This window comes from Bos grunniens, chromosome 25 (genome assembly GCF_055505025.1).
Source record: "Bos grunniens cultivar Pamir isolate PY7600 chromosome 25, Bosgru_T2T1.0, whole genome shotgun sequence".
Classification (NCBI taxonomy): domain Eukaryota; kingdom Metazoa; phylum Chordata; class Mammalia; order Artiodactyla; family Bovidae; genus Bos; species Bos grunniens.
Genome location: NC_141189.1, coordinates 41,874,529 through 41,899,531, shown reverse-complemented (window position 1 = coordinate 41,899,531; position 25,003 = coordinate 41,874,529). Strand labels below are relative to the sequence as shown.

Here is a 25,003-nt window from a genome sequence, read left to right as displayed (position 1 = left end):
AGCACCAGTCCCCACTGAGCATAACAGTGGGCAAGCCCTGCTCCCCTTGCGCCCTCTCGCACCCCGCGTGGCCCCCGCACTCCCCTGGGGAAACCCTGCTCCCCCCGTGGCACCCTGCTTCCCTCCGGGGGCCCTGCTCCCCCATGACCCCACTCCCCTCGTGAGCCCTGCTCCCTCCCGCCCCCATGAGCCCCGACTCCCTCCATGGCCCCTGCACCCTGATTCCACAGTTGGAGACACAGCTCCAGAGAAGGCCTGCAATTCTGCCTGGGATTCATCCTGGAGGACAGCCTGACCCATGACGTGTCACTGCCCAGCTGGGTCACCGGCCGGTGGCTCCCAGGTGTGCCCAGCTGGCGCCTGGCCGTGGGCCTCTCTCTCGCCTCCTAAGATGCCATGGGATGGGATTCAGACACCCAAGCTCCCAGATAGTGGTGCCAGCCAAGTTCCTGCAAAACCCCAGGTGGACATGCCTCCATCACCACAGGAACAAACCTCTGGTCCTTCCAGGAGCAGAAGCACCGATGTGGGGCTCTGTCCACAGGGCCAGTTGCTCCCTGGCAGAATTGTGCCATCGGAGTGGGCACTGGTGTCCTTTGCTGGGAGGCTAAAGCAGCCCTGTTGAGAATGCCCCCGGCCGTGACCACTTTTCCACCAGCCGCCTGGCCGGCTGGGCAGCAACCAGTGCGCTTCACTCCCAACAGGAAGAAGCCGCCGCCCACTGCTACTTTGAAGGCATTGTTGCCCACCCCCCAGCTTGGGACCCCTAAGTATTCGACTGATACCACCCTGTCCCTCCAGATCAGACTGGAGCTAGGTGGTCCCTCAATCCAGTGGTGGGTGTCCTTGTAAGAAGAGGTGAGGGCGCTGGGAGACACACGGAGGAGACAGCCATGGAGGTGACAGAGGCAGAGACAGGAGGACGTGGCCACCACCAAGGATGCAGGTGACCCTGGATGCTGGGCGGTCCTCCCGGAGCCCCCAGGACACCCTGAGCTGGACCCCCGGCCTGCAGCCTTCCACTGCTGTAAGCCCCCACCTCCCCTACCCTTGGCAGCCCACCAGGAAGAGTCTACCCAGCAGCTGCTTGGCCACAGCCTCAGGCAGGGACACCCAGAGCCGGCTCTCCTGGGTTCAGTGAGCTGCACAGAGAGGAGGCGAGGAGGCCGTGACCCTGGCCCCACCTGAGGGCATGGTCCGGCTGCTCCCTGAGCCAAGGACAGGGGCCCGGCAGGAAGGTCTCAGAGCAGGGGGTGGTGGAGGACGAAGCTGAGTGAAGAGTGGGCATCGGGGAAGGAGCAGTGAGGGCCCCCTCCTCAAACACCCGGGAGGGTCCAATACCAGCCCGTGCCGCCAGCACCCTGGCTCCTGCCCGGGGCTGAGGGGCTGAGGAGCCGCAGTGGCGGCTGTGGCACAGGCAGGAGGTCATTCCAGGAAAGCTGGGGCCACAGCAGTGCCCTACAACACACCACCCCAGCTGGAACCAGGTTCCCCTCTGGTCACAGCACCACACTTGGCGAGCTCAGGTCTCCAGGGACCCATCACTCCCTCTGGGGGTGAGAGTCACCAGCATCCTTCCTGCTCCTCCGGGGGCCCCAGAACCCCAGGAGATGTTCAGATCTCTACAGAGAACAACCCAGATCCCAAGTGGCCAGGGTGCCATCAGGGGGAGAGAGTCTGCACACAGGAGGGGAGGAGTCCTACAGGCCCCAGGCACAAGATCTGGGTGAGGGGCCTCCTCCCGACCCCCCACCATCCATCCACCCATGGTGGTGGGTGTGGGTGTGGAGTTGGCTCCCAAGGCCCAGCTGACGGGGACACATCACAGAGGTGACAGCCAGGAGCCCCAGGCCCCCAGGGCCGAGCCTGAGCCTGGGCCCTGACTTTCCGACCCCACCAAGCCCAGATCAGGTGAAATGGGCTGGAGTGGAGCCGGGGAGAGAGGGGGGGCCACCGCTTCCGAAAAGAACCCCGAGGGAGAACACTGGGGGCAAAGACATTGTCTGAACACAGCCATCGGATCAGCCAGAACCAGAAGCAAGAGGTTTGAGGTTTATGGGGGAAAAGCCTCCTGACTATTATTGGCAGATAATGTGATTTTCTTCCCGGAAAAGCCAAAAGCTTCAACTGAAGAGGTTTTTAAATTAAGTTTCTTAAAGTGTTGAGATGTAAGATAAATATTTTAAACACAAATAAGTAGAGAAAGAAAGAAAGTCATCCCTGCCTCCCAGGGATAACTGCAGGAGGGGCCAGTCTAGAGCCGCATCAGTGCCCCCACCCCCTCTAATAGCTGCACAAGGAATGTTTGCAGGTCTGTGATGACTGCAAAACTCTCCTGAGAAGGGAAACAAAATGCCATTCGAGGTGGCTGTCATCAAACATCAACCCTTCTGACCCCACTGTGACGTGCTGCTGCTGCTGCTAAGTCGCTTCAGTCGTGTCCAACTCTCTGCAACCCCATTGACGGCAGCCCACTAGGCTCCTCTGTCCCTGGGATTCTCCAGGCAAGAACACTGGAGTGGGTTGCCATTTCCTTCTCCAATGCATGAAAGTGAAAAGTGAAAGTGAAGTCGCTCAGTCGTGCCCGACTCTTAACGACCTCATGGACTGGAGCCTACCAGGCTCCTCCGTCCATGGGATTTTCCAGGCAAGAGTACTGGAGTGGGGTACTGCAGGCAAATCTGCTCATTTTCCCGAGGGTGTCTGGAGGGAAATTCAGGGGAGGGCAGCCACGGCGCAGAGCAGGGGGCAGCGGGCACGCAGTGTTGTCACCATGCAGACGGGGCTCCAAACTCACAGCGGAAGGCCTGCCGGCTTTCAGCGCTCTCTCCCTAAACCCCGGCCACAGAGACGGCCAAGAAGCCGCAAGTAACTGGCATCAACTCGGAGGCAAAGAAAGAGGCCACAGTGTCATGTCCGTGTCTTATGGGCAAGTGTTTGGACACTGGACGGAGGAGACAGAGAGAGCAGGCAGCAACGGGCAGAGGGAGAAGATGGGCTGACTCACAGGGCTGCTGGAGGGCAAGTGCACAGGCCAACCAGCAACGTTCTTCGCCATTACAAGTGTCCACAAGAACCATGCATGCAGAGGTGGAGCTTCATAACCTAAATCTCGAGTCCCTGGTCACCCTCCTCTTCCCTCCTGCTGGCCTGGGCACCACTGTGGGGCCACAAGAAGTAACGGCAGGCCCGTCATTTAAAGCATCTTCAGTTCAGTGCAGTTCAGTCACTCAGTCGTGTCTGACTCTGCGACCCCATGGACTGCAGCATGCCAGGCCTCCCTGTCCATCACCAAATCCCAGAGCTTACTCAAACTCATGTCCATCGAGTCAGTGATGCCATCCAAACATCTCATCCTCTGTTGCCCCCTTCTCCTCCTGCCTTCAATCTTTGCTATCATCAGGGTCTTTTCAAATGAGCCAGTTCTTTGCATCAGGTGGCCAAAATATTGGAGTTTCAACTTCATCATTAATCCGGCAGATGAATATTCAGGACTGATTTCCTTTAGGCTTGACTGGTTTGATTTCTTCGCAATCCAAGGGATTCTCAAGAGTCTTCCCCAACACCACAGTTCAAAAGCATCAATTCTTTGTCACTCAGCTTTATGGTTAAATTCTCACATCCATACAAGACTACTGTAAAAACCATAGCTTTGACTAGGTGGACCTTTGTTGGCAAAGTAATGTCTCTGCTTTTTAATACGCTGTCTAGGTTTGTCACAGATTTTCTTCCAAGGAACAAGCATCTTTTAATTTCATGGCTGCAGTGATTTTGGAGCCCAAGGAAATAAAGTCTCTCACGGTTTTCATTGTTTCCCCATCTATTTGCCATGAAGTGATGGGGCCGGATGCCATGATCTTAGTTTTTTGAATGTTGAGCTTTAAGCCAGTTTTTTCACTCTCCTCTTCCACTTTCATCAAGAGTCTCTTTAGTTCTTCGCTTTCTGCCATAAGGGTGGTGTCATCTGCATATCTGAAGTTATTGGTACTTCTCCCCGCAATCTTGATTCCAGCTCATGCTTCCTCCAGCCCAGCGTTTTGCATGACGTACTCTGCGCATACGTTAAATCAGCAGGGTGACAGTAGACTGCCTTGACGTACTCCTTTCCCAATTTGGAACCAGTTCATTGCTCCATCTCCGGTTCTAACTGTTGCTTCTTGGCCTGCACACAGACTTTTCCGGAGGCAGGTTAGATGGTCTGGTATTCCCATCTCTTGAAGAATTTTCCAGTTTGTTGTGATCCACACAAAGTCTTTAGCATAGTCAATGAAACAGATGTTTTTCTGGAATTGTGTTGCTTTTTCGATGATCCAACAGATGTTGGCAATTTGATCTCTGGTTCCCCTGCCTTTTCTAAACCCAACTTGAACATCTGGAAGTTCACAGTTCACATACTGTTGAAGCCTGGCTTGGAGAATTGGCAGCAATGGTCAGTGGGTGGTGGTCAGGGCCTCACGATCTCCACGGAAGTTTGTCTCCTTGTTCCCCCATCACAACCCACCTGCTGGCATCACTCTGGGCTCAGGGCCCAGTGCCTTGGGAGGGGTCCCCACAGCTCAGTGTTGAGCACAGCCCCTGTCCGGCCATTTCTCCCAGAGCACCAGGCATCCTGGGAGTCCTTAGGGGCAGGGCATGTCTTCAATTTGTCTCTGGCCCCCTGAGGCCATGGTGGGCAGGGACAGGGGATGGAGTGGACACAGTTTGCAACCCCCAGATGCCAACAGAAAAGTTCCCAGGGGAGGGCACCTGGCAGGATGCAGCCACCAAGGAGAGGCAAGGAGCAAAGACCTCTGTTTCTGGGATCCCAACCCTCTCGCATCTGTGTTCCATGTTTTGTCTTTAAATTTGTTCAAATGTTTAACTAAGATCCAGATTAAAAACAAAAACCATAGCACTGTATAGGAAGAGAAAGCACTGTCACTCGTCACAAACAGAACTGCAATACAAACTCTCCTGCTCACACACCCTCCCTGCAAGGCTGAGGCCCATCGGGACCCAGAACCTTGGTGGGGGCGCTCATCAGGTCCTGCCTGGTGGCCTCACCCCGAGGGCCCAGCTACACCTGGGCAGTCTCCCCTCTGTCTCCCCTGATCTCATTCCTCTGCTGTGAGTCACTGGCCTCTGGTCCTCCTTGGACAACCAGCTCTTCAGGTTTGGCTGTCTGTCTCATTGGTTTGGTGCGTGTGCTCTGCCAGGCGCCCACGGACCTCCACGCGTGCTCCGGTCTGGCCCATGTGTGCTGGCGACCTGCTGTCCTGACCCGTCTGGACTGAGGGGGTTACCAGAAGGCGAGATTTTAGGACATTCATTACCATTAGCACCGTTATTATTGTAAAGCACATATAAACTACGAATGTGCTGTTGTACCCATTTAAAGTGAAGGATTCGGTGGCATTTAGTACATTCACAATGTTACTCAACTCCCACCTCTTGCTGATTCCAGAACATTTCCAAGGGATGAAAGGAAACCCATCCCCATGAAGGCACAGCTCCCCGTTCCTTCCCGCACCACCACCCCCTACCCCGGGTGACCAACCATCCACTTTCCATCTGCCTGTGGATTTCCTCATTCTGAACATCTTGTACAGAGGGGGAGACAAGCTCCATGGTCTTCAGTGTCTGGCTTCCCTCGCTGGCTCAGCACGTTGCCGGGTGCGTCCACGTGGTGTGGGGTGTGGGCCGGACGCCATGCCCTGTCTGGATGGAAGGGTCTCCTGACACATCTTCCCCTGAGGAGCCTGTGGGGTGCTCCTGTTTCTTGCTTGCCATGAACAGGGATGCTGTGAACACATGTGGACACGTCTCAGTGTGAATGCCTGGTTTCAGTTCCTGCATATTCGCCTAAGTGGGGGGTGCTGGGTCACATAGCAAGGAGCTTTCCATGTTAAACCCAACCTGCAGGGGTGAGCCGCCCCCTTATCACCTGACCTTACAGCCACCCTCACCCTGCTGCTCTGGCTCCTTGACAAGTAGCTTCCACCACCCGGCTCCACGTCCACTCCTCCACAGGCTCCTCTGCTAGAGCCCCACGAGCCCTACCAGGTGGAGAGCTGCAGACAAGGCCCAGGCTGTGAGCCTGGCAGAGGCCCTGGATATGGGTGGTGGGCCACACAGGGAAGGAGGCGGGCTGCCCTCCCTGCCCCAGGGCTCTGGCACCGCCCCTCTTAGACTGTCCCCCTGCTCAAGGACAGGCTTCCAGGGACAGAGCAGCTTCAGGGACACACACTCGGTCCTGAGCGCCACTGGGGCCTGGAGTCCTCCAGGACGTGGAGTCTGAGCTCCAGGAAGCTGGGAGGGACTGTCACAGTGGCCTCGGAGCACGCTGGTGTTGGCTCTAAGCTCATCTCTCAGAGTGGGGACAGAGAACACCTGCCCACAGATAGTTCCCAGGCTGGAGGAGCCTGCAGTAAAAACACATCAAATTAGAGGATAAAGGAGACATGCCAGGTGCTTGTAGAATCCCTCAGTTTAAAGCCAAGAGGAAGGCTTGCCTTTGAGCCGCTGTGGCTACTTCAACACCTCTCCACGTCTTGGTATCCTTGTTCCCTCCCATCCCCACCCCACTTTAACAAGAAAGGACAAGTGAGGCCAGAATCTGGGCAGGTTAGGGTCAGGTAAGGCCATCAGGCTTCAAACTCAGAGCGTGGTTCAGTTTGCACTGTTACTTAAGTGCAAGGCACAGGGACACCCCCTATCCAGCTGTGTAGGAAGCCTCCTTTCAGCAGCTGCTAAGTGTGCAAACACACGGCTGGTCTAGTCTGGACTGGCAATACGGCGGGCCGGGGTCGAACCTGCCTTACCTGCCGCCGAGCTGGGGCGGTGGCGGCGCTTTGCTGCCACCTGGCGGCCAAGCTCAGGGCGAGGCGCCGCGGTCACATTGCCGCCCGCCGAGCCAGGTGAGCGCCGCGGGTCTCCCGGTTCTTCCGCTTGGCACCCTGAAAGCTCCTCCCCCAAGCTGGGCGCAGGTTGCGGGGGAGCGCCCCCGTATAGAGGGCTGTACATCCTGCGGGTTCGGCCTTCTGACGCTGGGAGAGGACCCGGAGGGGGCTGGGACTTAAAGCAGGCAGGAGGGGACGCAGGAGGGGAAGGCCTGGCTGCGGTGCTGGGGGAGGGAAGGGGAGGGGCGCAGGGGTACAGCAGCGACCCAGGCCTCAGCCTCGCCCTTGAGGCAGAGCTGGCTGAGTGCGGGGAGGGGAGGGCCGAGTGCAGGGGACTTGACCTGGCCAGCGGCTCTGGGGTCCTCAGAATGCCTACTGAGATGTTGGGGGCTGAGTCTGATAGGGTGCCAGGGGGAGACGCTGAATCATGGCTCACGCGGAGGGGAGGGCTCTGAAAACGTTCGCAGGCGTGCCCACCTGCAGGGCATGGGGGCCCGGAACCTCCGGGGTGTGCCCAGCTCACCCCTGAGCACCCTTTCTCTCTCATTGTCTTGTATAGCAAACATGTTCTCCCATCTTAAGATAAAATAAAAACCAACCAATCCTTTCTTAACCCTGGGCTCAATGACAAGGCAGGGAGTGAACGAACCTATGACCAGGTAGGAAGGCACCCTCACTGCATGTCCTCTGTTTCATGGGGGTTGGGAGCCAGGCTCTGTTGGGGCCACTTTCTTTCTACACTGAGAGGAATGTCCAGCTGCCCCAGGTGATGTTATCCTCCACTCGTAGAAAGACTCGTGACAATCAAATATTTCTAACCCTGGTGGCTCAGCTTTCTGCAGGACACATGGGAGCATAAATAAAGACCCAGCCTTTCCCAGTTGGTAGGCATCCATCCTATGCCTCCCCAGCACGCTTTGCAACCCACAGATACCCCCAGCGTGTGAAGTCCAGAAGTTTGGTTCTCTGAGGACGGCTCCCAAGCTCAGGGAGACAGATGCAGTCCTTGCAAGCCCTAGACCTTCCCACCTTCCAGATTTTTCCATGGCAGTTGAACCCAAACCATTTTATGTAACCACCATCTTGTACAAGCCTTCTCCATATTCCAGCCAACGCTCTTTAATTTGCATTTCTTTAGTGACTAGTGGTGTTGAGCATCTTTTCACGTGGTCATTGGCCATTTGTATGTCTTCTTTGGAGAAGTCTTTGCAGACCCTTTGCTTGTTTTTGAACTGGGATTGTTCTGTTGATGTTGAATTGTAGGTGTTCTTTATGTATTCTAAATGCTAACCCCTTATCAGATATGTAATCCGTGTTTTCTCCTATTCTGTGGGTCACCATTTCACCCTGGTAATAATGTCCTCTGATGCACAATCTTGACATTTGATTCATTTATTTTTTTCCTTTTTAGCTGCCTGTGCTTTTGGTGTCACATCCAAGAAATGACTGTCAAATCGTGTCATGAAGATTTTTCCATTTTCTTCTAAGAGTTTTATAGCTTGAGCTCTTCTGTTTAGGTCTTCGAGTTGGTTCTGTATGCGGTGTGAGGTCGGGGTCCAGTTTCATTCCGTTGCTTGTGGATTTGCTTCCTTTTTAACTCAGCCCCTGAAGCAGCAGCCCCTGCACGTAGACCTGCCACGGCCTGACCCTCAACAGCCACCTGAGGGAGCTAGCGGTGCTACCCCTACTCTAGGCAGCTGCCAATCACACCTACTACCCCTTCCCCCCACAGTGGGCACATGATCAGGCTCAGTCCACCGGGATCCTCCCCCAGCAATGACCACCACTTTTCACCGGCAAATGTTACTGGTCTGGGTGACTTCCCCATGCAGCCCTGTGCAAACCTCCCCAGTACCCTCACAAAAAAGATGGTGCTGGCACTGAGCCCATGCTCCTGGGGTTCTTAAAACTGTAGCTCAGTGGTCAAGTGCTGCATGGAGGGCCCACATGAGACACTTGTTAAAACGCACACTTCTACTCAGAGCCAGCGAACCAAGGCTGGGGACCCAGAGAACAGATGTCTCAGATAAGCCCCTGAACCTGGCATCTGCCCCGGTGAAGAGACAGGGGAGGCAGTGTCCCAGAACAGGCCCACGCTGGGTCACTGTGGGGACACAGGAGCCGGCAGCCCCTTTGGACTTCTCTGAAGTCCTCAGAGAGGCCTCAGAGAGACCTGGAATGCTCACCTGCTGCTCAAGGGGTCTGGGCCCTCTGGTCTTCGTTACCTGGGACCCCAGGCACTATAACCAGGCCCTCTGGGCCACAGCTGACCCAGAGGTAACCTAGGCAGACTACCTCCCCAGCCCAGCGGAGCTACCAGCCCCAGGAGACGCCCCCACCCCAACCCCACGCCCGGCCCGGGGCCTTCTCAGGGCTAGTGACCGTCTTCATTGTAACAGACGGGCTGGGAGCGCTGAACACCTGCTGAGAGCTCTGGGCCAGACGTGGGCCTTGGGACACCAGTCTTGCGGGGGTGGGGGGCGGGGGCCGGGGCGGTCTGCCCTGGAGGCCAACAGTCTCAGTACAGTGCCAAATAGGGGGCTGCCGAGGGTGGGTTGGATGGAAGGAAACGGAGGAAGGAGGAGACCCAGGGCGCAGGGGTGAATGAATGCAAGCCGGGGGTGGGGGGTCACCTCCCGCCACTTGACCCCAAAGAGCCCACGGGCGGAGGGGCTGACCTTGGAACGCTCCCTCTTTCCCACTCTGGGCCAGGGGACAGGGGTCGGGGGCCGCCCGACAGGGAGGCGCCCAGCGTGGTCGGGAAGGACAGGCGTTCGCGCCTGGGTTCGGGGAGGACCTGAGATCCCGGCCGCAGGGGCCTAGCCCTGCCCCTGCTCCTCCCCCACCCTCCCGGACCACCCCCCCTGGCGCCCCTCCCCCCAGGCCAGCTCCTGGGTTAGGGAGCGTCTGCACTTCTCCTCCCGTCGGTCGGGCCCGCACTTGGTCTTGTGTACGGGGCCTGCTCATTGGGCACATTAGACGGATGCCCCGCCCAGGGCCCCGAGTTGGCCAATCGCAAGGGGTTTCACAGCATGCCGTAGGCGAGGGATTGTCACCTTACTACGACGCTTGGGGGATCCCTAGGCCTCAGTGGTCGTTGCTCCTCCGCCCGGGGCCCTAGCCTCAAGGAGACCTCCGGGACCACTGCCCGGGGAGGTGCCCGCGGGGCATCCGGAGAGCCCGGGGAGATCTCGGCCGCCCTGCTTCCCCGCCGCTCGCCGGCCCGTCCTCGCGAGGAACAGTGCCCCACTAAGGGGAGTTTGCAGACGCTCCCTGACACCCGGGACGCGGCCCCTTTAAGGACACAGGTGTCCATGGCGCCGCCTGACTGGAAAGCCGCCTCCAGGCCGGGCTCCCGAGCGGGGCCCGAGGCGCGAGCGCGCGGCGGCGGGACACGGGCAGCGGGCGGCGCTCGGCGGCGCGGGTGGCGCGGGGCTGGCGGTGGCGGCGGCGGGGTGCGAGGCAGGCGCGCGGCGGGCAGGCCCCGCAGGCCCCGCCCCGCCCCGCCCGCTCCGGGGTCCTCGAGCGCTCGGGCTGCGCGCGGAGCGGGCTCGGGAGGGAAGTCCCGAGACAAAGGGAACGCAGACGCCGCCGCCGTCGCCGCCGCCGCCTAGTACGCCTCGCTCGCCGGGCCGGGCCGCCCGAGGTGAGCGCCGCGGGGCGGGCGCCGGGTCGCGGGGGCCCGAGCCTCCGCTGCCGGCGGGCCCGGCCGGGCAGGCACCCTCCGCGCGCGGCCCGGCCCGTTCCCGGGGACCGGCCCGCCCCGGGCTGCTGACGCCGCGGCGGGGGCCAGCCCGCCGGGCTCCCCTCGGGCGGCCCGGCCCCCGGCCCACCACGGCCTCGGCCCGCGAGGTGGGGGCGTCCTCTCCCCCGGGCGCGCGCTCGGGGCGAGTCGCGTCCGGGGCGACCGACGGCGCGCTCCGCTCGGGCCGCGCTGACAGGAGCGCCGAGCCCTCCGCTCAGGCGGAGCGTTTCCGGGGTCACGGTCTGCGCGCGAACCTGTGGCGCGTTCCAGCCTGGGAGAGGACGCGCAGCACAAAGAGTGCAAAGCCGCGCGCTGCAGGAGCGCCGGCGCGTTTGGGGGTGGCGTGTGATGCCTGGAAACGAAAACAAGCCAGAGCTCTTGCGCCTCTGAGCTCCGCCCGCCGTTGGGGGGACCCACCGAGTGTTCGCGCTTCCCTTGACGGGGAGGTCTCGTCCCAAGACCGCTTTATACCAATTGCACGGAGGCTGGAGCTGGTAGTTTTCGCGAGTAAGAGGAAGGCGAGGGAATGATTAGCTGGGCTGATGGTAACGGCCAGCAGCTGTCCTTGAATCATAGAAGTAGCTGGTTTGGTTTGTACGGTTTGAAAACAAGCTCCTTTCGCAGAGTTACTCCTCTGTTTGCGGAGTTGGCTTTCGTTGGTCTGCTCTTAAGCCCGTGGTCCTCTGTGTTTCTTGCTCCCAAGGAAACCCTGCCTTTGGACGGAGAACCTACCGAGCAGCAGGGGAAGAAGGATCCCATGTTTGTCCTGACTTGCTTTTGGGTGGGTTAGGGGTGAATTCTGCATCGTGCTGCACGTGAGTCTGGCTGGGGGTGCCGGGCTTGCTTTGGAAACAGCCGGGCTTGCTTTGGAAACAGCCGGGCGTCCTGGGAGGCGTGTCAGGAAAGACCAGGGAAGTGCACCTGGGCTGGAGGGTCTCCTGAGCGCAGGTGAAGCCAGTGCCTTCCTTCTCCTGGCGAGTTTACGGTTGGGTGGGAAAGCCCACCAAGGGCCGTGAGCCTTCATCGGTTTTATCCTGGGCCGACCCCTGGGCTGACCCCTGGGCTCACAGTGCTATCGCCCATTTTACCCGTGAGAAGGTTGAGGTGGGAGAGGGAAGCCGCTGGCCCTCACCTGCAGCCAGTAAGTGGCTTCACAGAGCGTGATCTGAGAAGCGTGGGTTCAAGCACAGCCCATGCTGGAGAAGGGTGGCTGCAGACTTCAAGGGTCTGCCCCAGACTCGGATCCTGTGCTTCAGGCTGTCTCTAGCAGGTCATGGATATCCGATCTTTTCCTCTCAGTGATTTTGCTGCTCTGAGGACTCTCCTCACACTTAACAGCTCCTTAAGTGCCTCCCTGTCAGTTGGGAAAAGCTGATTCGATTCTAAGTGGGATGCTGAAGGAGTGGTTCCGTGTTGTAATTAAAATGTAGCAAATTGGCTGCTTTCTCCTGGGGAGCGAGAGGCCAGCCTCTCTCTGGGCTGGTGCAGGTATGCGCCTGTGACTCTGCTCTGCCTGCAGCATCTATCTGGTGCCCGGTTTGGTTGTCACCCCCAAGGACGGGGTTGCAGCAGCTCTTGTGGGACACCCCCCCTCCCCTGTTACTTTTTGCACCTGAGACAATCACAGCTGGCACCCCGACAGGGTCTGCTGAGGCGGCTTTGTTCCTTGTCAGCAGAAGAGCTGGCCTGTGGCGGGGTCCTGGCATGCGGTCAGCAGGCATGCGGCACTCAGGATCACCCCACCGGCCTTCTCTACATCCTGGCCCAGCCCTGCCGCTCCAGAGCCCTGGAGTGCCAGCTTGCCCATTCCAGAACCCGTGTGCCGCCCAGGTTCCAGGAACCAGTCTTGACGCCTTGCTGAGCGCAGACTCAACAGGAACCTCGCAGTGCACGGGGAGCCAGGCTGCTTGTCTCTGCCGCTGAGCTTCTGTGTGGGACAGTTTAGAGGTGGCCGCAGCCGGTGCCCTGTGCTCTGCCTTGGCCCGTGAGGGGCTCGTGTAGGACATCCTGCACCTCCCTAAGCCCCCACTGGGGGAGGGAGAGGTGTTCCCATCGGCCCTGGGGATGTGCGGGGGGCGAGTTCTGTTTAGAAGGGTCGTGTGAAGTGAAGGGTTTCAGGCTTCAGGATTACTGCCCTCATGTCTTAACCAGAGAGGACCTTAAAGACGAAAGCTGGCCGGCGCTCCCCTCTGCTCTGCTGGCTCCCCGCCTGAGGGAAGTGACTCCACCACCTCCCCCTCTGTCCTGTTTCTGGATAGCCCAGTGCTGCAGGCAGTGCCCAGGTGGCCAGCCAACCACCACTAGAACCCAGGGGCACCAGTATACCCATGTCAGCCTTCGGGCCGCTGCGCTTGTGGTCTTCAACTTACATCGCATGAATGAATGAAAATACAAGATGGGTGTGTATGTGTAGGGAAGGAGACCCCAGATGGGGTCCTGTCCGTCAGGTCCATGGATGAGGAGGAGGTGGGCGGGCCAGGACTGGAGGGTTGCGGGTGGCAAAGAGAAATTCTGTTTGGGGTCCGGGCTTATTTGGGATTAAGGCCTTCTTGCTTGGAACTTGAGGTTGGGCAGGGTTAGAGCCTTGGGGAGTGTCCTCGGTGGTCAGAGCCGGGCCTCCTGCGTGGGAGCTAGAGTCTCGACGCTCGCTTTTCCTTGTGTTGACCAAGTCTCCGTGTTTCTGGACAACTCACGGCACCCAGTTGTCTGGTGTCTGCAGTAAATCACCCCACTTCCTGGACCCTGGGATCCTGGGTGAGGCTGTGATGGCAATCCCAGTTCCACCTCCCATATGCTTACTTATTGGGGAGTGGTCCAAGAGCCAGACCCCTGCAGAGTTCTGGCTCCTTGAGGCCATTGGGTCTGGGAACAAGCAGCCGCCCAGGGCCGGGCTCTACTGTCGACCTGCTGACCTGACCCCGCTCCCCTGCACAGACGTGGGCACACCAGAGTGGCCACCAGCAGCCGGTGCTGGGACAAGGTCGCCATTTGGCTTGCTGGAGAAGTTGGGGGTCAGCTTGAGCCAAGTGATGGTGGGCCAGAGGCCTCGGTGAGAAGTGGCCCTTCTACCCCTGGGTTTGACTTGAGGCTTCTCCCCCAGTGGGCAGGTTACTTTCTGGGTCTTTCCTTCTCAGCTCTGAGCTGGGCTTGGTCCCCTGCTCTGGGGCAGGGCCAGCACCACTGGGAGGCATGGCCGGTTTCTTGTCCTGTCTTCAGCGGAAGTTTGTTTTGTGGCTGTGGAAGGCACGGCTTGTTGTCCTAGGACACTCCAGGTGCTGGGCCTCTCCCCTGCCAGAGGCGCGAGGTGGGGTGAGCCGGCCACCCGGCGGATGTGCCCAGCTCGGAGACCCTCCCCTCAGTATGGTTAAAGTCGTGCTTGTGGAGGTACTTGATTCGTGGTACTCTCCAGTGTTGCCATGGACTTGAAGACCAGTGAACACACTAGGTTCTGTGTGGCCCAGCAGGTTCTGTGGCCTCTGGGGCCGGGTTCCTGTGGGCGGAAGGGTGGCGGGGGCAGTGGGGTTCTGACCTGGGCCCGTTCCTGGTCTGGTCGGCGTGCGGGATCAGCTGCCCTGGGACGTGACCCAACAGCGTCAGGCAATGGATCTGTGTGCTGATGGCCCAGCCTTGAAGGTCTGGGGTCCAGAGGTGGTAGGGGGAGGGCATTCAGAAGTGCCCGGGGGCCCCAGCAGCCTGGCTACAGGGCCCACTGAGCCTTTTGCTGACTTCCCCAAAGTCCAGGGGACAGGCGGCGTGGCGGCGGGTCCTTGGGTGGGGTGTCAGGTGAGGAAGTGGCGGGGCTGTGGACGGCCTGGTGGTGGGGTTTGCTGGAGGCTGGGCTTGTGTGGCCCCTGCCCCTCCTGTGATTGAGCTGCTCTCTGCCCGGGGCCGCCTTCCAGAACACAGGCTCCCCTCCTGGCTGGGCCCAGGCATGGATTCTGGCAGCACCCTCATGTCCCTCTGCTTAGTGACTGCCCCCTAGGTCTCAGGCCGGCCCTCTGGATGTCCCCGTCTTGCTCCTGCCCCTCCTAGTGATATCGGGGTCCCTGTCACTCCAGCCAGGGTTGCAGGACAAAGATGGCAGGGCTGCTACTGGGCGCGGGGGGCGCCCCAGGGAGCACGACCCCCATGCACACCCCAGGCGGAAGCATGCCCAGAGAGCCTGTGAGGCCACTGGGACCCTTCGTTTGCTTGCTCCTCGGAATCAAGTCTCAGGCTGGGCCAGGTGCGGGGTGAGGGGCGGAGGGCCTGCAGCTACCTTTGCTCATCACACATTCTGCCCGGCTCTTCCAGGGACGCGAACATGTCGGGGATCGCCCTCAGCAGACTCGCCCAGGAGAGGAAAGCTTGGAGAAAAGACCACCCGTTTGTAAGGAAAGCTTTATTTCTGCATGTGGCAGGGTGACGGCATCCCCTGACTGGAATGCCTGCTCCCTGTGGGTCCTTGCTTGGCCTGGGCTGTGCTGGAGGGCTGGTCCTGGGGCAGGCCCACCGCCCGGTGCCGATATGCTGATGCTCTTCCCTTGCAGGGTTTCGTGGCCGTCCCAACAAAGAACCCTGACGGCACGATGAACCTCATGAATTGGGAGTGTGCCATTCCTGGGAAGAAGGGGGTAAGAGGGGCCACCCCTTCAGAAGGACCCAGGCCGGCCCTGGTCCCGTCCCCTGGCCAGGGGACAAGGTTAGAGTGACACGTGCCCCCCGGGCAGCCTTACTTCAGAAAGGAGCTGGGCTGCAGCAGGTGGGGAGTGCACCGTGGGGCCCCACGTCCGGGAGCAGGGGGAGCCCTTGAGGGGTGGAGTGGAACGGACGTGCTGAGGCTGAAGCGGTGCTCCCAAGGCCAGGGCGGAGGGGCTTTTGGGTCTCAGACCCTGGCAGATCCTTAGACACAGAAGCGACCTCTGCCACCTGGGATGGCCTTGTCGGCCTGGTGTCCTTCACTTGGCGCCACGGCGCCACTGGGTACACTGGAACTGGCACGTTGGAAGCTTTTGTGGGCTTCAGGGGCGGAAGGAAGAGACCCCTGAGGTGCCCGGGTGGTGACAGGGCTTCGTCCCTGCACCCCTCCTGGTTGGCACGAAGCTGCAGCAGGAGTGGACGCTGGCAGTGGGGCTGCGCCGTGGAGCTGGGAGGCTGCCTGGGCCCACAGGGTGTCTGGGGACGGCTTCGCAGAATGTCCCTCCCAGGGAGCCCCCTCCCTGAGTCCTCACCACACCTGCTGGTGCGGGTCCAGGGCCACGTACTCCTCCAGGGAAGGCCCTTTCCATGTCCCCTTGGGGCCGTAGAGGCCCCAGGAGTCCCGGGGAGCTGCCTTGGGGTCCTCCTCCTGGGGGTGCTCTGGGGAAGGCCCCTTGCCCCTCTTGGGCCTGGCCACCAGCACTCCTGATCAGTTTCATTGCCCAACAGACCCCATGGGAAGGAGGCTTGTTTAAACTACGGATGCTGTTCAAAGACGATTACCCATCCTCACCACCAAAATGTAAGTAGGACGAGGTCCTCAGGAGTCAGCCGCTCCCACGGTGTTCAGCGGGTGGTCCAGGTCCCCCTGGAGAGCCTGGGCCCGGGGAGCCGAGCTCGTGTTCCCATCTGCTCCCGGCGGCTCCACTAGAGCCTCTGCTCCCTGAGGTGGGCGGTGGGCGTGAGTCTGTTTCCACCCCAGTGGCGGGAGTGCATGGAACAGGCTGAGATCTCAGAACCCGACTCATCCCTGGGGCCCCTGGACCCTTGGTGCCCAGCAGGGACCAGCTGCCACCAGCTTCCAGCCCTGGAGGGAGGCAGGTGTGCGTAAGGGCTGCAGTCTGGAGCCTCCCCCGCTTCGGGTTTTGTCGCCTGTTGGGATTTTGTACCTGGTGGTGCTGTGTGTCGCCCCTGCGTGGGTGGTGCACTGGCGCCTCCAGAGAAGGCGCGGGAGGAGCCGGCCCGGCTGCGTCTGAGGTGGTGCTGAGGCAGACTTCCACAAGCAGGTCCGCAGGGCTCAGGCAGGGCCAGGCCTCTCCTCTTGGCAGCTGGAAATCAGCAAATGCTGTGGCTGGTTCGTTGAGCGCATTAGCTCATACCCAGCGCGTGGGGCAAGACTGTGTCGGCGTTCACTCTGGTGCTTGGTGGTTCAGGAGTGTTGTCTGTTACAAAGGCAGGACTGGAAGAATTTCTGAAAGGATAGTCAGCCCCTGGGAGGGAGATTGACTTCATTTGCGTTGTTCTTTGCTGTTTCAATTTTTTTGCCACAAAGTTACTACCTTAAAGAACATCTTTAAGAAATGAGATAAATTGTAGCAGCTTTCTTTATCTGTCCCACCCTGAATTGGAATTCCAAGCTGATCCAGCCAGAGAGGAAGAGGAAACCCCAGTGGAATTGGAGGACAAGCCTACAACCAGTATCTCTCCAAGTCTAAGGCTGCTGAATGAAAGAGCAATTCACAAAAGTCTGTTTTCATGTGATTACAAGAGATGGCATCTTCTAAAGTATACTACGTACATCAAATATAGCGGGGTAAATCCAACAGATGTAAGGCCTCACTGCTGGGGGAAAAAAACAGAAAATAATTTTAAAGGGAATTCCCTGGCAGTCCAGTGGTTAGGACTCCACGCTTTCACCACTGCAGGCAGGGGTTCAATCCCTGGTTGGGGGACTAAGATCCCACAAGCCCTGCAGTGTGGCTAAAATAAAGACGTCTCAGCAAGGATCCCGGCCGCCTCCAGCCCTGGCAGGACGAGTGCGTGCGCGGTTCAGGGGGCCGCGGGTGTCCGCGCCTGCTCTCAGCTCTGCTTGCAAGTCCAGTGTGATTAGGCAGACTTCTGTAAGCTGTCGCCCTGGCTGAGACGCAGGGGAGGCAAGTGCTGAGAATAGTCACGTCCTTGGCACTCTGGCTGGGACCAGGGGGGTCCTGAGGCCCAGGCTGAGGCTCGTCAGGCAGGCCTGAGGAGCAGAGGCCAGGAAGGCCAGCCGTGTGCGATTGGTCGGGGGGCGGGGGTGGGAGAAGAGGGACGGGTGCTCCTGGGGATCCTGGCGCCCAGAGGGAGAGGAACTGCTGGGGAGATGGCCTCCCTCATGTTGGCGGACCAGAGCCCTTAACTGGAAATACCAGGGGGAAAGTGAGCTGGGCAGCCCTGGAGTCAGGACCGTGCCCTCCCCCGGGGCAGTACGCGTGAGGAGGAGAGAAAGATGTGTCTGTCGTCGGTTCTTTCCCCACGTTCATCGGAGCCCCTGCACGCTGGTGAGGAGAAGCAAGCGGCCATCAGCTCGGACGGCCCTTCGCGGAAGAGGCTCTCCAACTGGCCGGCGGCCCGGGAGGGCACCCAGCTCCTCGTGGACGCTGCGGGGGGCAACCCGGCAGCCCTGAATGCTCCCTGGAGAGCGCTCGGCGGGCCTCCTGAGGCCGCACGCGACGCCTGTCCCTGGACTGGCGCTCCCTGAGGAGGGGCCCAGTGCACTTGTGCCCAGCAGAAGGCCAGGGAGACCTGGGGCAGCCCTCGAGTCTGCACAGCGGGCAGAGGACGGTCTGCGCAGAGGAAAGAAGGGCCCGCACGTGCCGGAGACAGGAGGCGCTGACTGTGTTCAGTTGGGGTCAGCCGCGCCCATGAGGCGGGGTAAGGTCATGGCGGGGCTCAGGGTGCTGGTGCTGGGCCAGCGTCTTCCTGCACAAGAAGCAAGATTCAGTTAAAGATGGGAAGCAACATCTACCAAAAAGTAAAATTAAAGGAGCAAAGAGACAGACTCGAAGTGGGGCACACATGCCTGACAGCGGGCCTGTGTCCTGCGTGTGTGTGTATAAAGAGCGTCTGCAAGTCAGCAAGAACACCGTGCCAGAGATGGAAGAAGAGCTGCCCAGAGGGGCAGCCCTGACCAGGCGTGGCGGGCCGCACGTCGGCACCGTGGGTGGCAGGCACCACTGGGCTGGCACGGTCGTGAAGCCTGGGAGCCTGAAGACCCGCTGGCAGTGTGAATTGTTGCAGCCGCCATGCGAACCAGCAGCATCTGCTCAAGTGGTGGTTTCATGCTGAGAAGGCCTTGTGGCTCCATTCGTAGTGGCTGAGCTGTGCCCTGGGGTTTGTAGGCCAGCGCCCAGGCCTGCCAGCGAGGCCTGCGTGGTTAGTGGGGTGGGCTGAGCCCCGGGCAGAGCCGGAGCCCCGGGCCGGGGCAGATTTGTCAAAGCTGTTTGGTAATTCATCAACCACGCTGCTGTGCTTGCTGCCCTCTTCTTGGTATGACGCGTTTAGACAGAGGGGAAAGGGTCCAGGTGAGAAAAACTGGCCAAAGCAGCAGATGAGTGAAAGGTCTGCGGTGGGGCTCAGGGTGGCAGGCTTTTCCTGCTGTTTTTATAGTTTCAAGTTTTGTATGTTTATATTTTTCCTTAAAGAAGGTGAACTGTGTTTTTTGTTTTTGAAGAAAGAGCCTGTGATCCTAAAAGCCTCTGGTTGTGAAGCAGGATGAATCTGAAAATGGCCACTGGTGGGGAAGGGCCCCTGCGTTTCTGCCCGGTGCCCCCCAGGCCCCCCGTCTCCCGCTGCAGGGTTTCCTTGCCTTCTTCCTGAGCCAGGCCACTGGGAGGCCGTAGGGCAGGGGTCCCGTTCAGGGCACGGTACTCTGATCACACACACACACACCCCCCAGCCCCCTGCCACCTCGGGGCCTGCCCTCTGGGCCTGTCTGCTCGGCCTGCTCGCTCCCCCTGCCGCCTCCCCCTGAGGCCAGTTTGTTTTCCCGCTTGGTGTGGGGGAGGGGTGCCAGGGGAGTGGCAGGCCCTGGGCAGAGGGACACCTGCCTACAGAAACATCTCCCTCCCTGTGCTCCAGGCAAGTTTGAACCGCCGCTGTTCCACCCAAACGTGTACCCCTCAGGCACAGTGTGCCTGTCCATCCTGGAGGAGGACAAGGACTGGCGGCCAGCCATCACCATCAAGCAGGTACGCGCCCATGCCCACCCTCCCCAGTGGAGCCCAGCCCGCGGCCGGAGAGCCTGCCCTTCCCACCACTCTGTTCTCTCTCATGCAGATCTTATTAGGAATACAGGAACTTCTAAACGAACCAAATATCCAAGACCCAGCTCAAGCAGAGGCCTACACGATCTACTGGTCAGTAGTGACCCGCTCGCTCGCTGCACCCTCTCCTTGGCCTCCCTGAAGGCCAGTCTAGGCCGCCCCTGGCGGGCGGGAGAGCGGGTGATGGGGTGTCAGGAGGCGGAGGTCGGGGGCTGACCGCTTTGTGTCTGAGCCCTGATCCGGCTCAGTGGGAACGTTCCTCTGGGTGTGGGCCCTGGAGGAGGGGTGACCAGCGGCCCACTCAACCAGGGACGCCAGCCTCCTGCCTTGGCCTTGCTGCGGCCCCCGGGTCTCCCAGCCCCTCTTCCCTGTCCCGCCCGGGCTTGGTGCCTCTCCAGGGGGCGGGGGCAGCAGTAGGGTACGAAGCCAGGTGTCTGCTTCACGCCCAGCCGTTTGCTGTGTGTCCCTCAGGGCCTGTGTCCAGGGTCGGCACTGAGGGAGGAGGCTGGGGTGATGGAGTCGGGAAGCACCCGTTACACCTGGTGCTCTGGTTCTTCCCAGGCTGGCCTGGGCAGGGCGTTTAGCCAGGCTGGGGGCCCCGGCACCCCAGCCCCACCCTTCCCTCGGGACTGGGGGAAGGGAGCCCCAGTGCCGTGATGGCTTGGCACCCAGGGCCTGTCCTTCCTAGAGAGCATGGGGAGGTGGTGAAGCCAAGACTGCGGCTGTCCTCAGGCCCCGCTGAGTGGCCAGCACCCCAGCTGCCTGAGTTCCCTGAGAGAAGCACCAAGTTGCTTCCCCAGAACGGCTCAGGTCCCCGGGTGGAGGCCCAGTACTGGCCAAGGGCAGCATGGTGCCCACCCCCGGCAGGGCAGAGGTCCAGTCCCTGAGCCCCCAGCCCACTCACCTCCAGCCTTCAGTCCCCCTGCCTCCTTGGGTCCCCATTGGGAGCATCACTCGTGGTTCTAGCGAGCACGTTCTCACTGCCAGGTTGGTTGTACACTGACTTCTGCCTGACCCCAAGCTGGGTGCTGGGTGCTCAGTTCTGCAGCCTTAGTAGGTAAGGCCAGCAGGTATGCACCCGAGCTGAGCCCTGCAACAGGAGCATGGCCCACGAAGTCAGGGAGTCTCCTGTACCCGTGAGCTTGGGGAGCAGTGCCTCAGGCCGGTTTTCCTGGGTTTCTGTGTTGGTGGTGGTGTGTGGCCGGGTGCTGTGGGGACACCACTCCGCAGCATCCGCGCCCGAGGTCTCCCCAGTGGTGTGGCTGGTGCTGGCCCACACGCCCACGTCCCCTGGGGTGCAGTCAGTCTGCTGCAGGCTCTGGTTCCTCTGCCTCGTTCCCGGCTTGCAGGGCAGCTCGAGCTCTCCCTCTGCGGGTGCTGCAGCCGTTCCCTAGGGAGGCTGCAGGCAGGGTGCCAGGGCTCAGCAGGGCAGCTTCTGCCACCCCACGCCTGGCTGGAGGTGACCACTGGGCCTCAGGCTGGGGTCGGCACGCTGAGGGGCCACGCTTGTTGTGAGCACAGCTTGGGGGACCCTGGCTTCCTTTCTTTCACACACCTGTGTGCGCGTCCCTGATGAGCCTCAGTTGTAAGTGTCGTCTCCCCCCTGGGGCACAGCGCCCCTTTCATCAATAGCGGTTCTCACCCTGGAGCCCCCAGCTGTAAGCTTCCCACGGGCAGCGCTGAGAGCCAGGGGCAGACCCCCGGGGCTTGTCTGGTTTTGAGGCAGGTGTGCAGACGCTCTGTCTCCTCCACTGACCAGGGTGGTGGAGGCTGCCTCAGAGACAGAGGAGCTGTTGCTCCTGCTGACCAGTGAGCGCGCGGGCTGCCGCAGGCTCCCCGTACAGCTCGGGCAGCAGCTGCACCTTCTAACATGTCTCTCTTTTGACCTCCTCAGCCAAAACAGAGTGGAATACGAGAAAAGGGTTCGAGCACAAGCCAAGAAGTTTGCTCCCTCATAAGCAGCGACCTGTGGCATCGTAAAAGGAAGGGATTGGTTTGGCAAGAACTTGTTTACAACATTTTTGCAAATCTAACGTTGCTCTACAATTACTGGTCACCTGGGGAGGGTGGGCGGGCGCCATTTTCCATTTCCGCCACTGGTACAGTCTCGACTCGCTGAATCGCCCAGTTTTTCATACAGGGTCTCTTCCTTCAGTCTTTTGTATTTTTGATTGTTATGTAAAACTTGCTTTTATTTTAATATTGATGTCAGTATTTCAACTGCTGTAAAATTATAAACTTTTATACTTGGATGAGTCCCGAGGAGCGCGTTCCCTTCGCTCGCGGACGCAGGCATGCTCCACGCCGCCCAGAGCTGCACTTAGCCTCCCGCTGGCCGCACGACGCCGGAAAGCAGAGCCGCCCGCCCCCAGAGCCCCAGAGCCCCAGAGCCCCAGCCAGCCAGCGTCGCGTTTCCGCATCACTTCCTTTGTGTTTATATGGCGTTTGTCTGTGTTGCTGTTTAGAGTAAATAAACTGTTTATATAAAGGTTTTTGTTGCATTATCATCATTAAAAGTGAGGAGGTGGCCTCCATGTGCCCCCGGCCCCGTCCTCTGTTAACAGTGGCAGGCGTTCTCTCCCCGCCACTCTGGGCTCGGGGCTGCGGGCGCCGGAGGGTCAGGTCTGGTCAGGCCGGAACTGGCATCCAGAGGCTTGTCAAGCTCGCAGGCCCAGGCGTCAGGAGCAGGAGACGCTGACCCAGGCCAGGCAGGCGGGAAGACCATGGTCCAGGCGGCTCACCCCCAGGGCCGACGTGTGGCTGAGGGCTGCCGGGCCGGGCGATGGGGCCCAGACTGCAGTGAGGCCTGCGTGGTGAGCGGAGCCCCCACACACCCCACACACAACCCCCCCACCCCCACCCCCGCCCCTGCCCCGCGAGCGCAGGCGGGCAGGCCTCGCTGCAGGCCGCTGCCCCACAGGCACCTCCCTGTTGCGGATGCATCTGCACCTGAGGCCGCTCCTCCGGAGGCTCCGCCCCACTCAGGGGTCCCGAAGATGGAGACAGGACGAGGCAGGCGGGCTTTGGCCCGGGTCCTGCACCCTGGAACTGCAGAGGCCCAGGGTCCGGCTGCCCTCCCACACTTCGAACCCTCACCCTCACTGGCGGACCGGTGCCTGTGGCTCCGCCCACAGGCTGAGGGCCTGAGGAGGACTGATCACCCCGACCCGTCAGGAAGCCAGGCGGGGCCAAGCTCCACTTGGGGACCCACCACCTAGCGACAGGATTGTGTTGAAAGCTGGGGGCCGCGGCTCCAAGGCCCATGTGGCTCGCCCTCTCGTCGGGCTGGACTCGCATGAGCTGCTGACACGGAGGATAGGTAGGCACAGAGGGCCTTTGGGGGTCCACAGGCTGTGTATCTGTAACTTCTCGCAGAACATCTTATTTTGTAATGACTGAACTATTCTTCGTAATAGTTACCCGTGTATATGGTTACCATGTGTGGAAATTCAATCTATTTTCTACTTAAAGCATTCTAAGGTAATCAGTATTTCTAGTAAATCGTCGTGACTTTGGCTAATGAAATGTCCTTTTGTGCCACAGTTCTTGGCTTAACAAAGATGTGAATCTTGTAACAAGAACTATGAAATGCGACCACCCTGTCTCTACTGTAAGGGAAGAGCGTGTCCCCAGCATGAGGTGCCTCATGACGTGTAAGGAACTGTGGGGTGAATCTAAAATCCTCTGATTAAAATGTTTCCGATACCCGCCGCCTGCTGGAGTCCTTTCCTGCCGCCCTGCCCCAAGGAGCCAGGCTGGCTGGTCCCTCCTCCCTCGGCCTCCAGCGTCAGAGGCGCAGCGACCCGCAGGTGTCAGGGGGTGACATTCCCTAGAGCCAAGGTCGAGTGTGTACCTCGAGGTCAGTGCGCAGGCAGCCTGCGTCCGGTGCTGACCCCTGGCCCTGTCCCCCAAGTCTCGCCTGCTGGAGCAGGTACGCACCACGTGGGGCTGTTCCCACCACCAGGGTGGCCCTCCCCAGGGAGCCAGGACGCTGTCCCAGGGTGCTAAGGTGCGCATGAGTCCTCAGCGTGTCCAGGACAGGCTCAGGGCAGCCTGTTACACAGGTGCCGAGCAAGGAACCCACATCGGGGCTTCCGGGAGAACTTGACCACAGGACAGGCTGGACACTGCTACCCCAGGAACCCCTGTGCGTGGAGCCCCTGTGGCTTCTGGCTGGGCTCTGGGTTCTTGGGAGCCCCTGACCTCCCTGGACTCTCCTTGCCGAGCCATCACCATGCCCTCGTGCCTGACCCAGCTGCCCGAGGCCCTCCCACCATGCACCAGGCCCTGCCTCCCGCTTGAGGTTGCCATGACGACGAGTTGCCAGGTTGGAGGGCCTGAATACTGACTTGGGCTGGCTCGAACCGGTCTCAGCCAGCTCCAGCAGGGACAGGCCCAAGGAGTGCTGGTCCAGGTCTGTCCCCAGGTGACACTGGTGCTGAGTCTGTGGGTGTCTTGCCCCAGCGATTCAGGAGGCTCATCTAGAGGCCTCCAGACCACCATGGTCCTGTCTGCGGAGGCTGTGGGCCGGGCAGAGGGGCGGGAGCACTGGGCCCCTTCCACCCCAAGTTCTCAGACACATGGACTTTGCCACCTGGCCTGAAATCTCAGGCATCAGTTGGGAAACTGGGTGGTTCAGATGGTAAATAATCTGCCTGCAACGTGGGAGACCCAGGTTCAATCTCTTGGTCAGGAAGATCCCCCGGAGAAGGGAATGGCTCCCACTCCAGTGTTCTTGCCTGGAGAATTCTGGAACAGAGGAGCCTAGCAGGCTACAGTCTGTGGGGTTGCAAAGAGTCGGACACGACTGAGCGACGGACACACTTAGAAGGAACCACCAAGGGACAGAAAGAAGCAGAAAAACATTAAGCACAGTGGAAACATTACTTTTGATGAGATCGTCAACATTGCCCGGCAGATGCGGCATCGGTCTCTAGCTAGAGAACTTTCTGGAACCATTAAAGAGATCCTGGGGACCGCCCAGTCTGTGGGCTGCAATGTTGATGGCCGCCACCCTCATGACATCATAGATGATATCAACAGTGGCGCAGTGGAGTGCCCCGCTAGTTAAGAACTGCAAAGGAAAAAAAAAAAAAGGATCATTTGACAACCAGAAAAAAAAAAAAAAGAAAGTAATAAGGGAGCAGCAAAAAATAGTCGCAGTGCCCAGGCCTGGGTCCTTCCTCCCCGGGCCTCTCACAGGTGACCTGTCCCAAGGTGGTCTTTCTTGCCTGAGGGGAGAACCGGGGGCCCCAGAGCCAGTACAAGTGCCTCCGCCTCCCGCGTGCAGAGGGGTGTGTTCAGAGGAGCAGGCGCCTGGCCCACTCCCAGCCTGCAGCCCATCGGCCCAGCCTCACAGACACCCACACATCCTGACTGCGGGGCTGCTCTGTGCCCCCTGC

The 25,003-nt window shown here is 60.0% G+C and overlaps 1 protein-coding gene and 1 long non-coding RNA gene across 7 annotated transcripts; one reads left to right on the top strand and one right to left on the bottom strand.

Annotated features, from left to right (window-relative positions):
* Positions 1–2,122: 2,122 nt before the first annotated feature.
* LOC147345694 (uncharacterized) lies at positions 2,123–10,152 on the bottom strand. 2 transcript variants are annotated; one of them, XR_015154908.1, is made up of 3 exons: positions 9,935–10,074; positions 5,537–5,780; positions 2,123–5,269 (listed from the first exon to the last, which is right to left on the bottom strand). It is a non-coding gene; the product is annotated as an uncharacterized LOC147345694 (long non-coding RNA). The 2 variants fall into 2 exon arrangements; XR_015154907.1 differs by lacking the exon at positions 2,123–5,269 and having other exon boundaries at positions 5,357–5,780; positions 9,935–10,152.
* On the top strand, positions 9,570–22,089 carry UBE2I (ubiquitin conjugating enzyme E2 I). Of its 5 annotated transcripts, XM_086376501.1 has the most exons (8): positions 10,925–11,130; positions 11,327–11,404; positions 14,917–14,992; positions 15,153–15,236; positions 16,030–16,102; positions 19,417–19,526; positions 19,615–19,694; positions 21,496–22,089. In XM_086376501.1, the coding sequence occupies exons 3-8, from the start codon at positions 14,927–14,929 to the stop codon at positions 21,557–21,559; spliced, it is 477 nt and encodes a 158-aa protein (XP_086232627.1). In that variant the 5' UTR covers positions 10,925–11,130; positions 11,327–11,404; positions 14,917–14,926; the 3' UTR covers positions 21,560–22,089. The 5 variants fall into 5 exon arrangements, with proteins under 5 accessions (XP_086232628.1, XP_086232624.1, XP_086232626.1 ...); XM_086376502.1 differs by lacking the exons at positions 10,925–11,130; positions 11,327–11,404 and adding an exon at positions 9,570–10,186; XM_086376498.1 differs by lacking the exons at positions 10,925–11,130; positions 11,327–11,404 and adding an exon at positions 10,402–10,524.
* Positions 22,090–25,003: the final 2,914 nt, after the last annotated feature.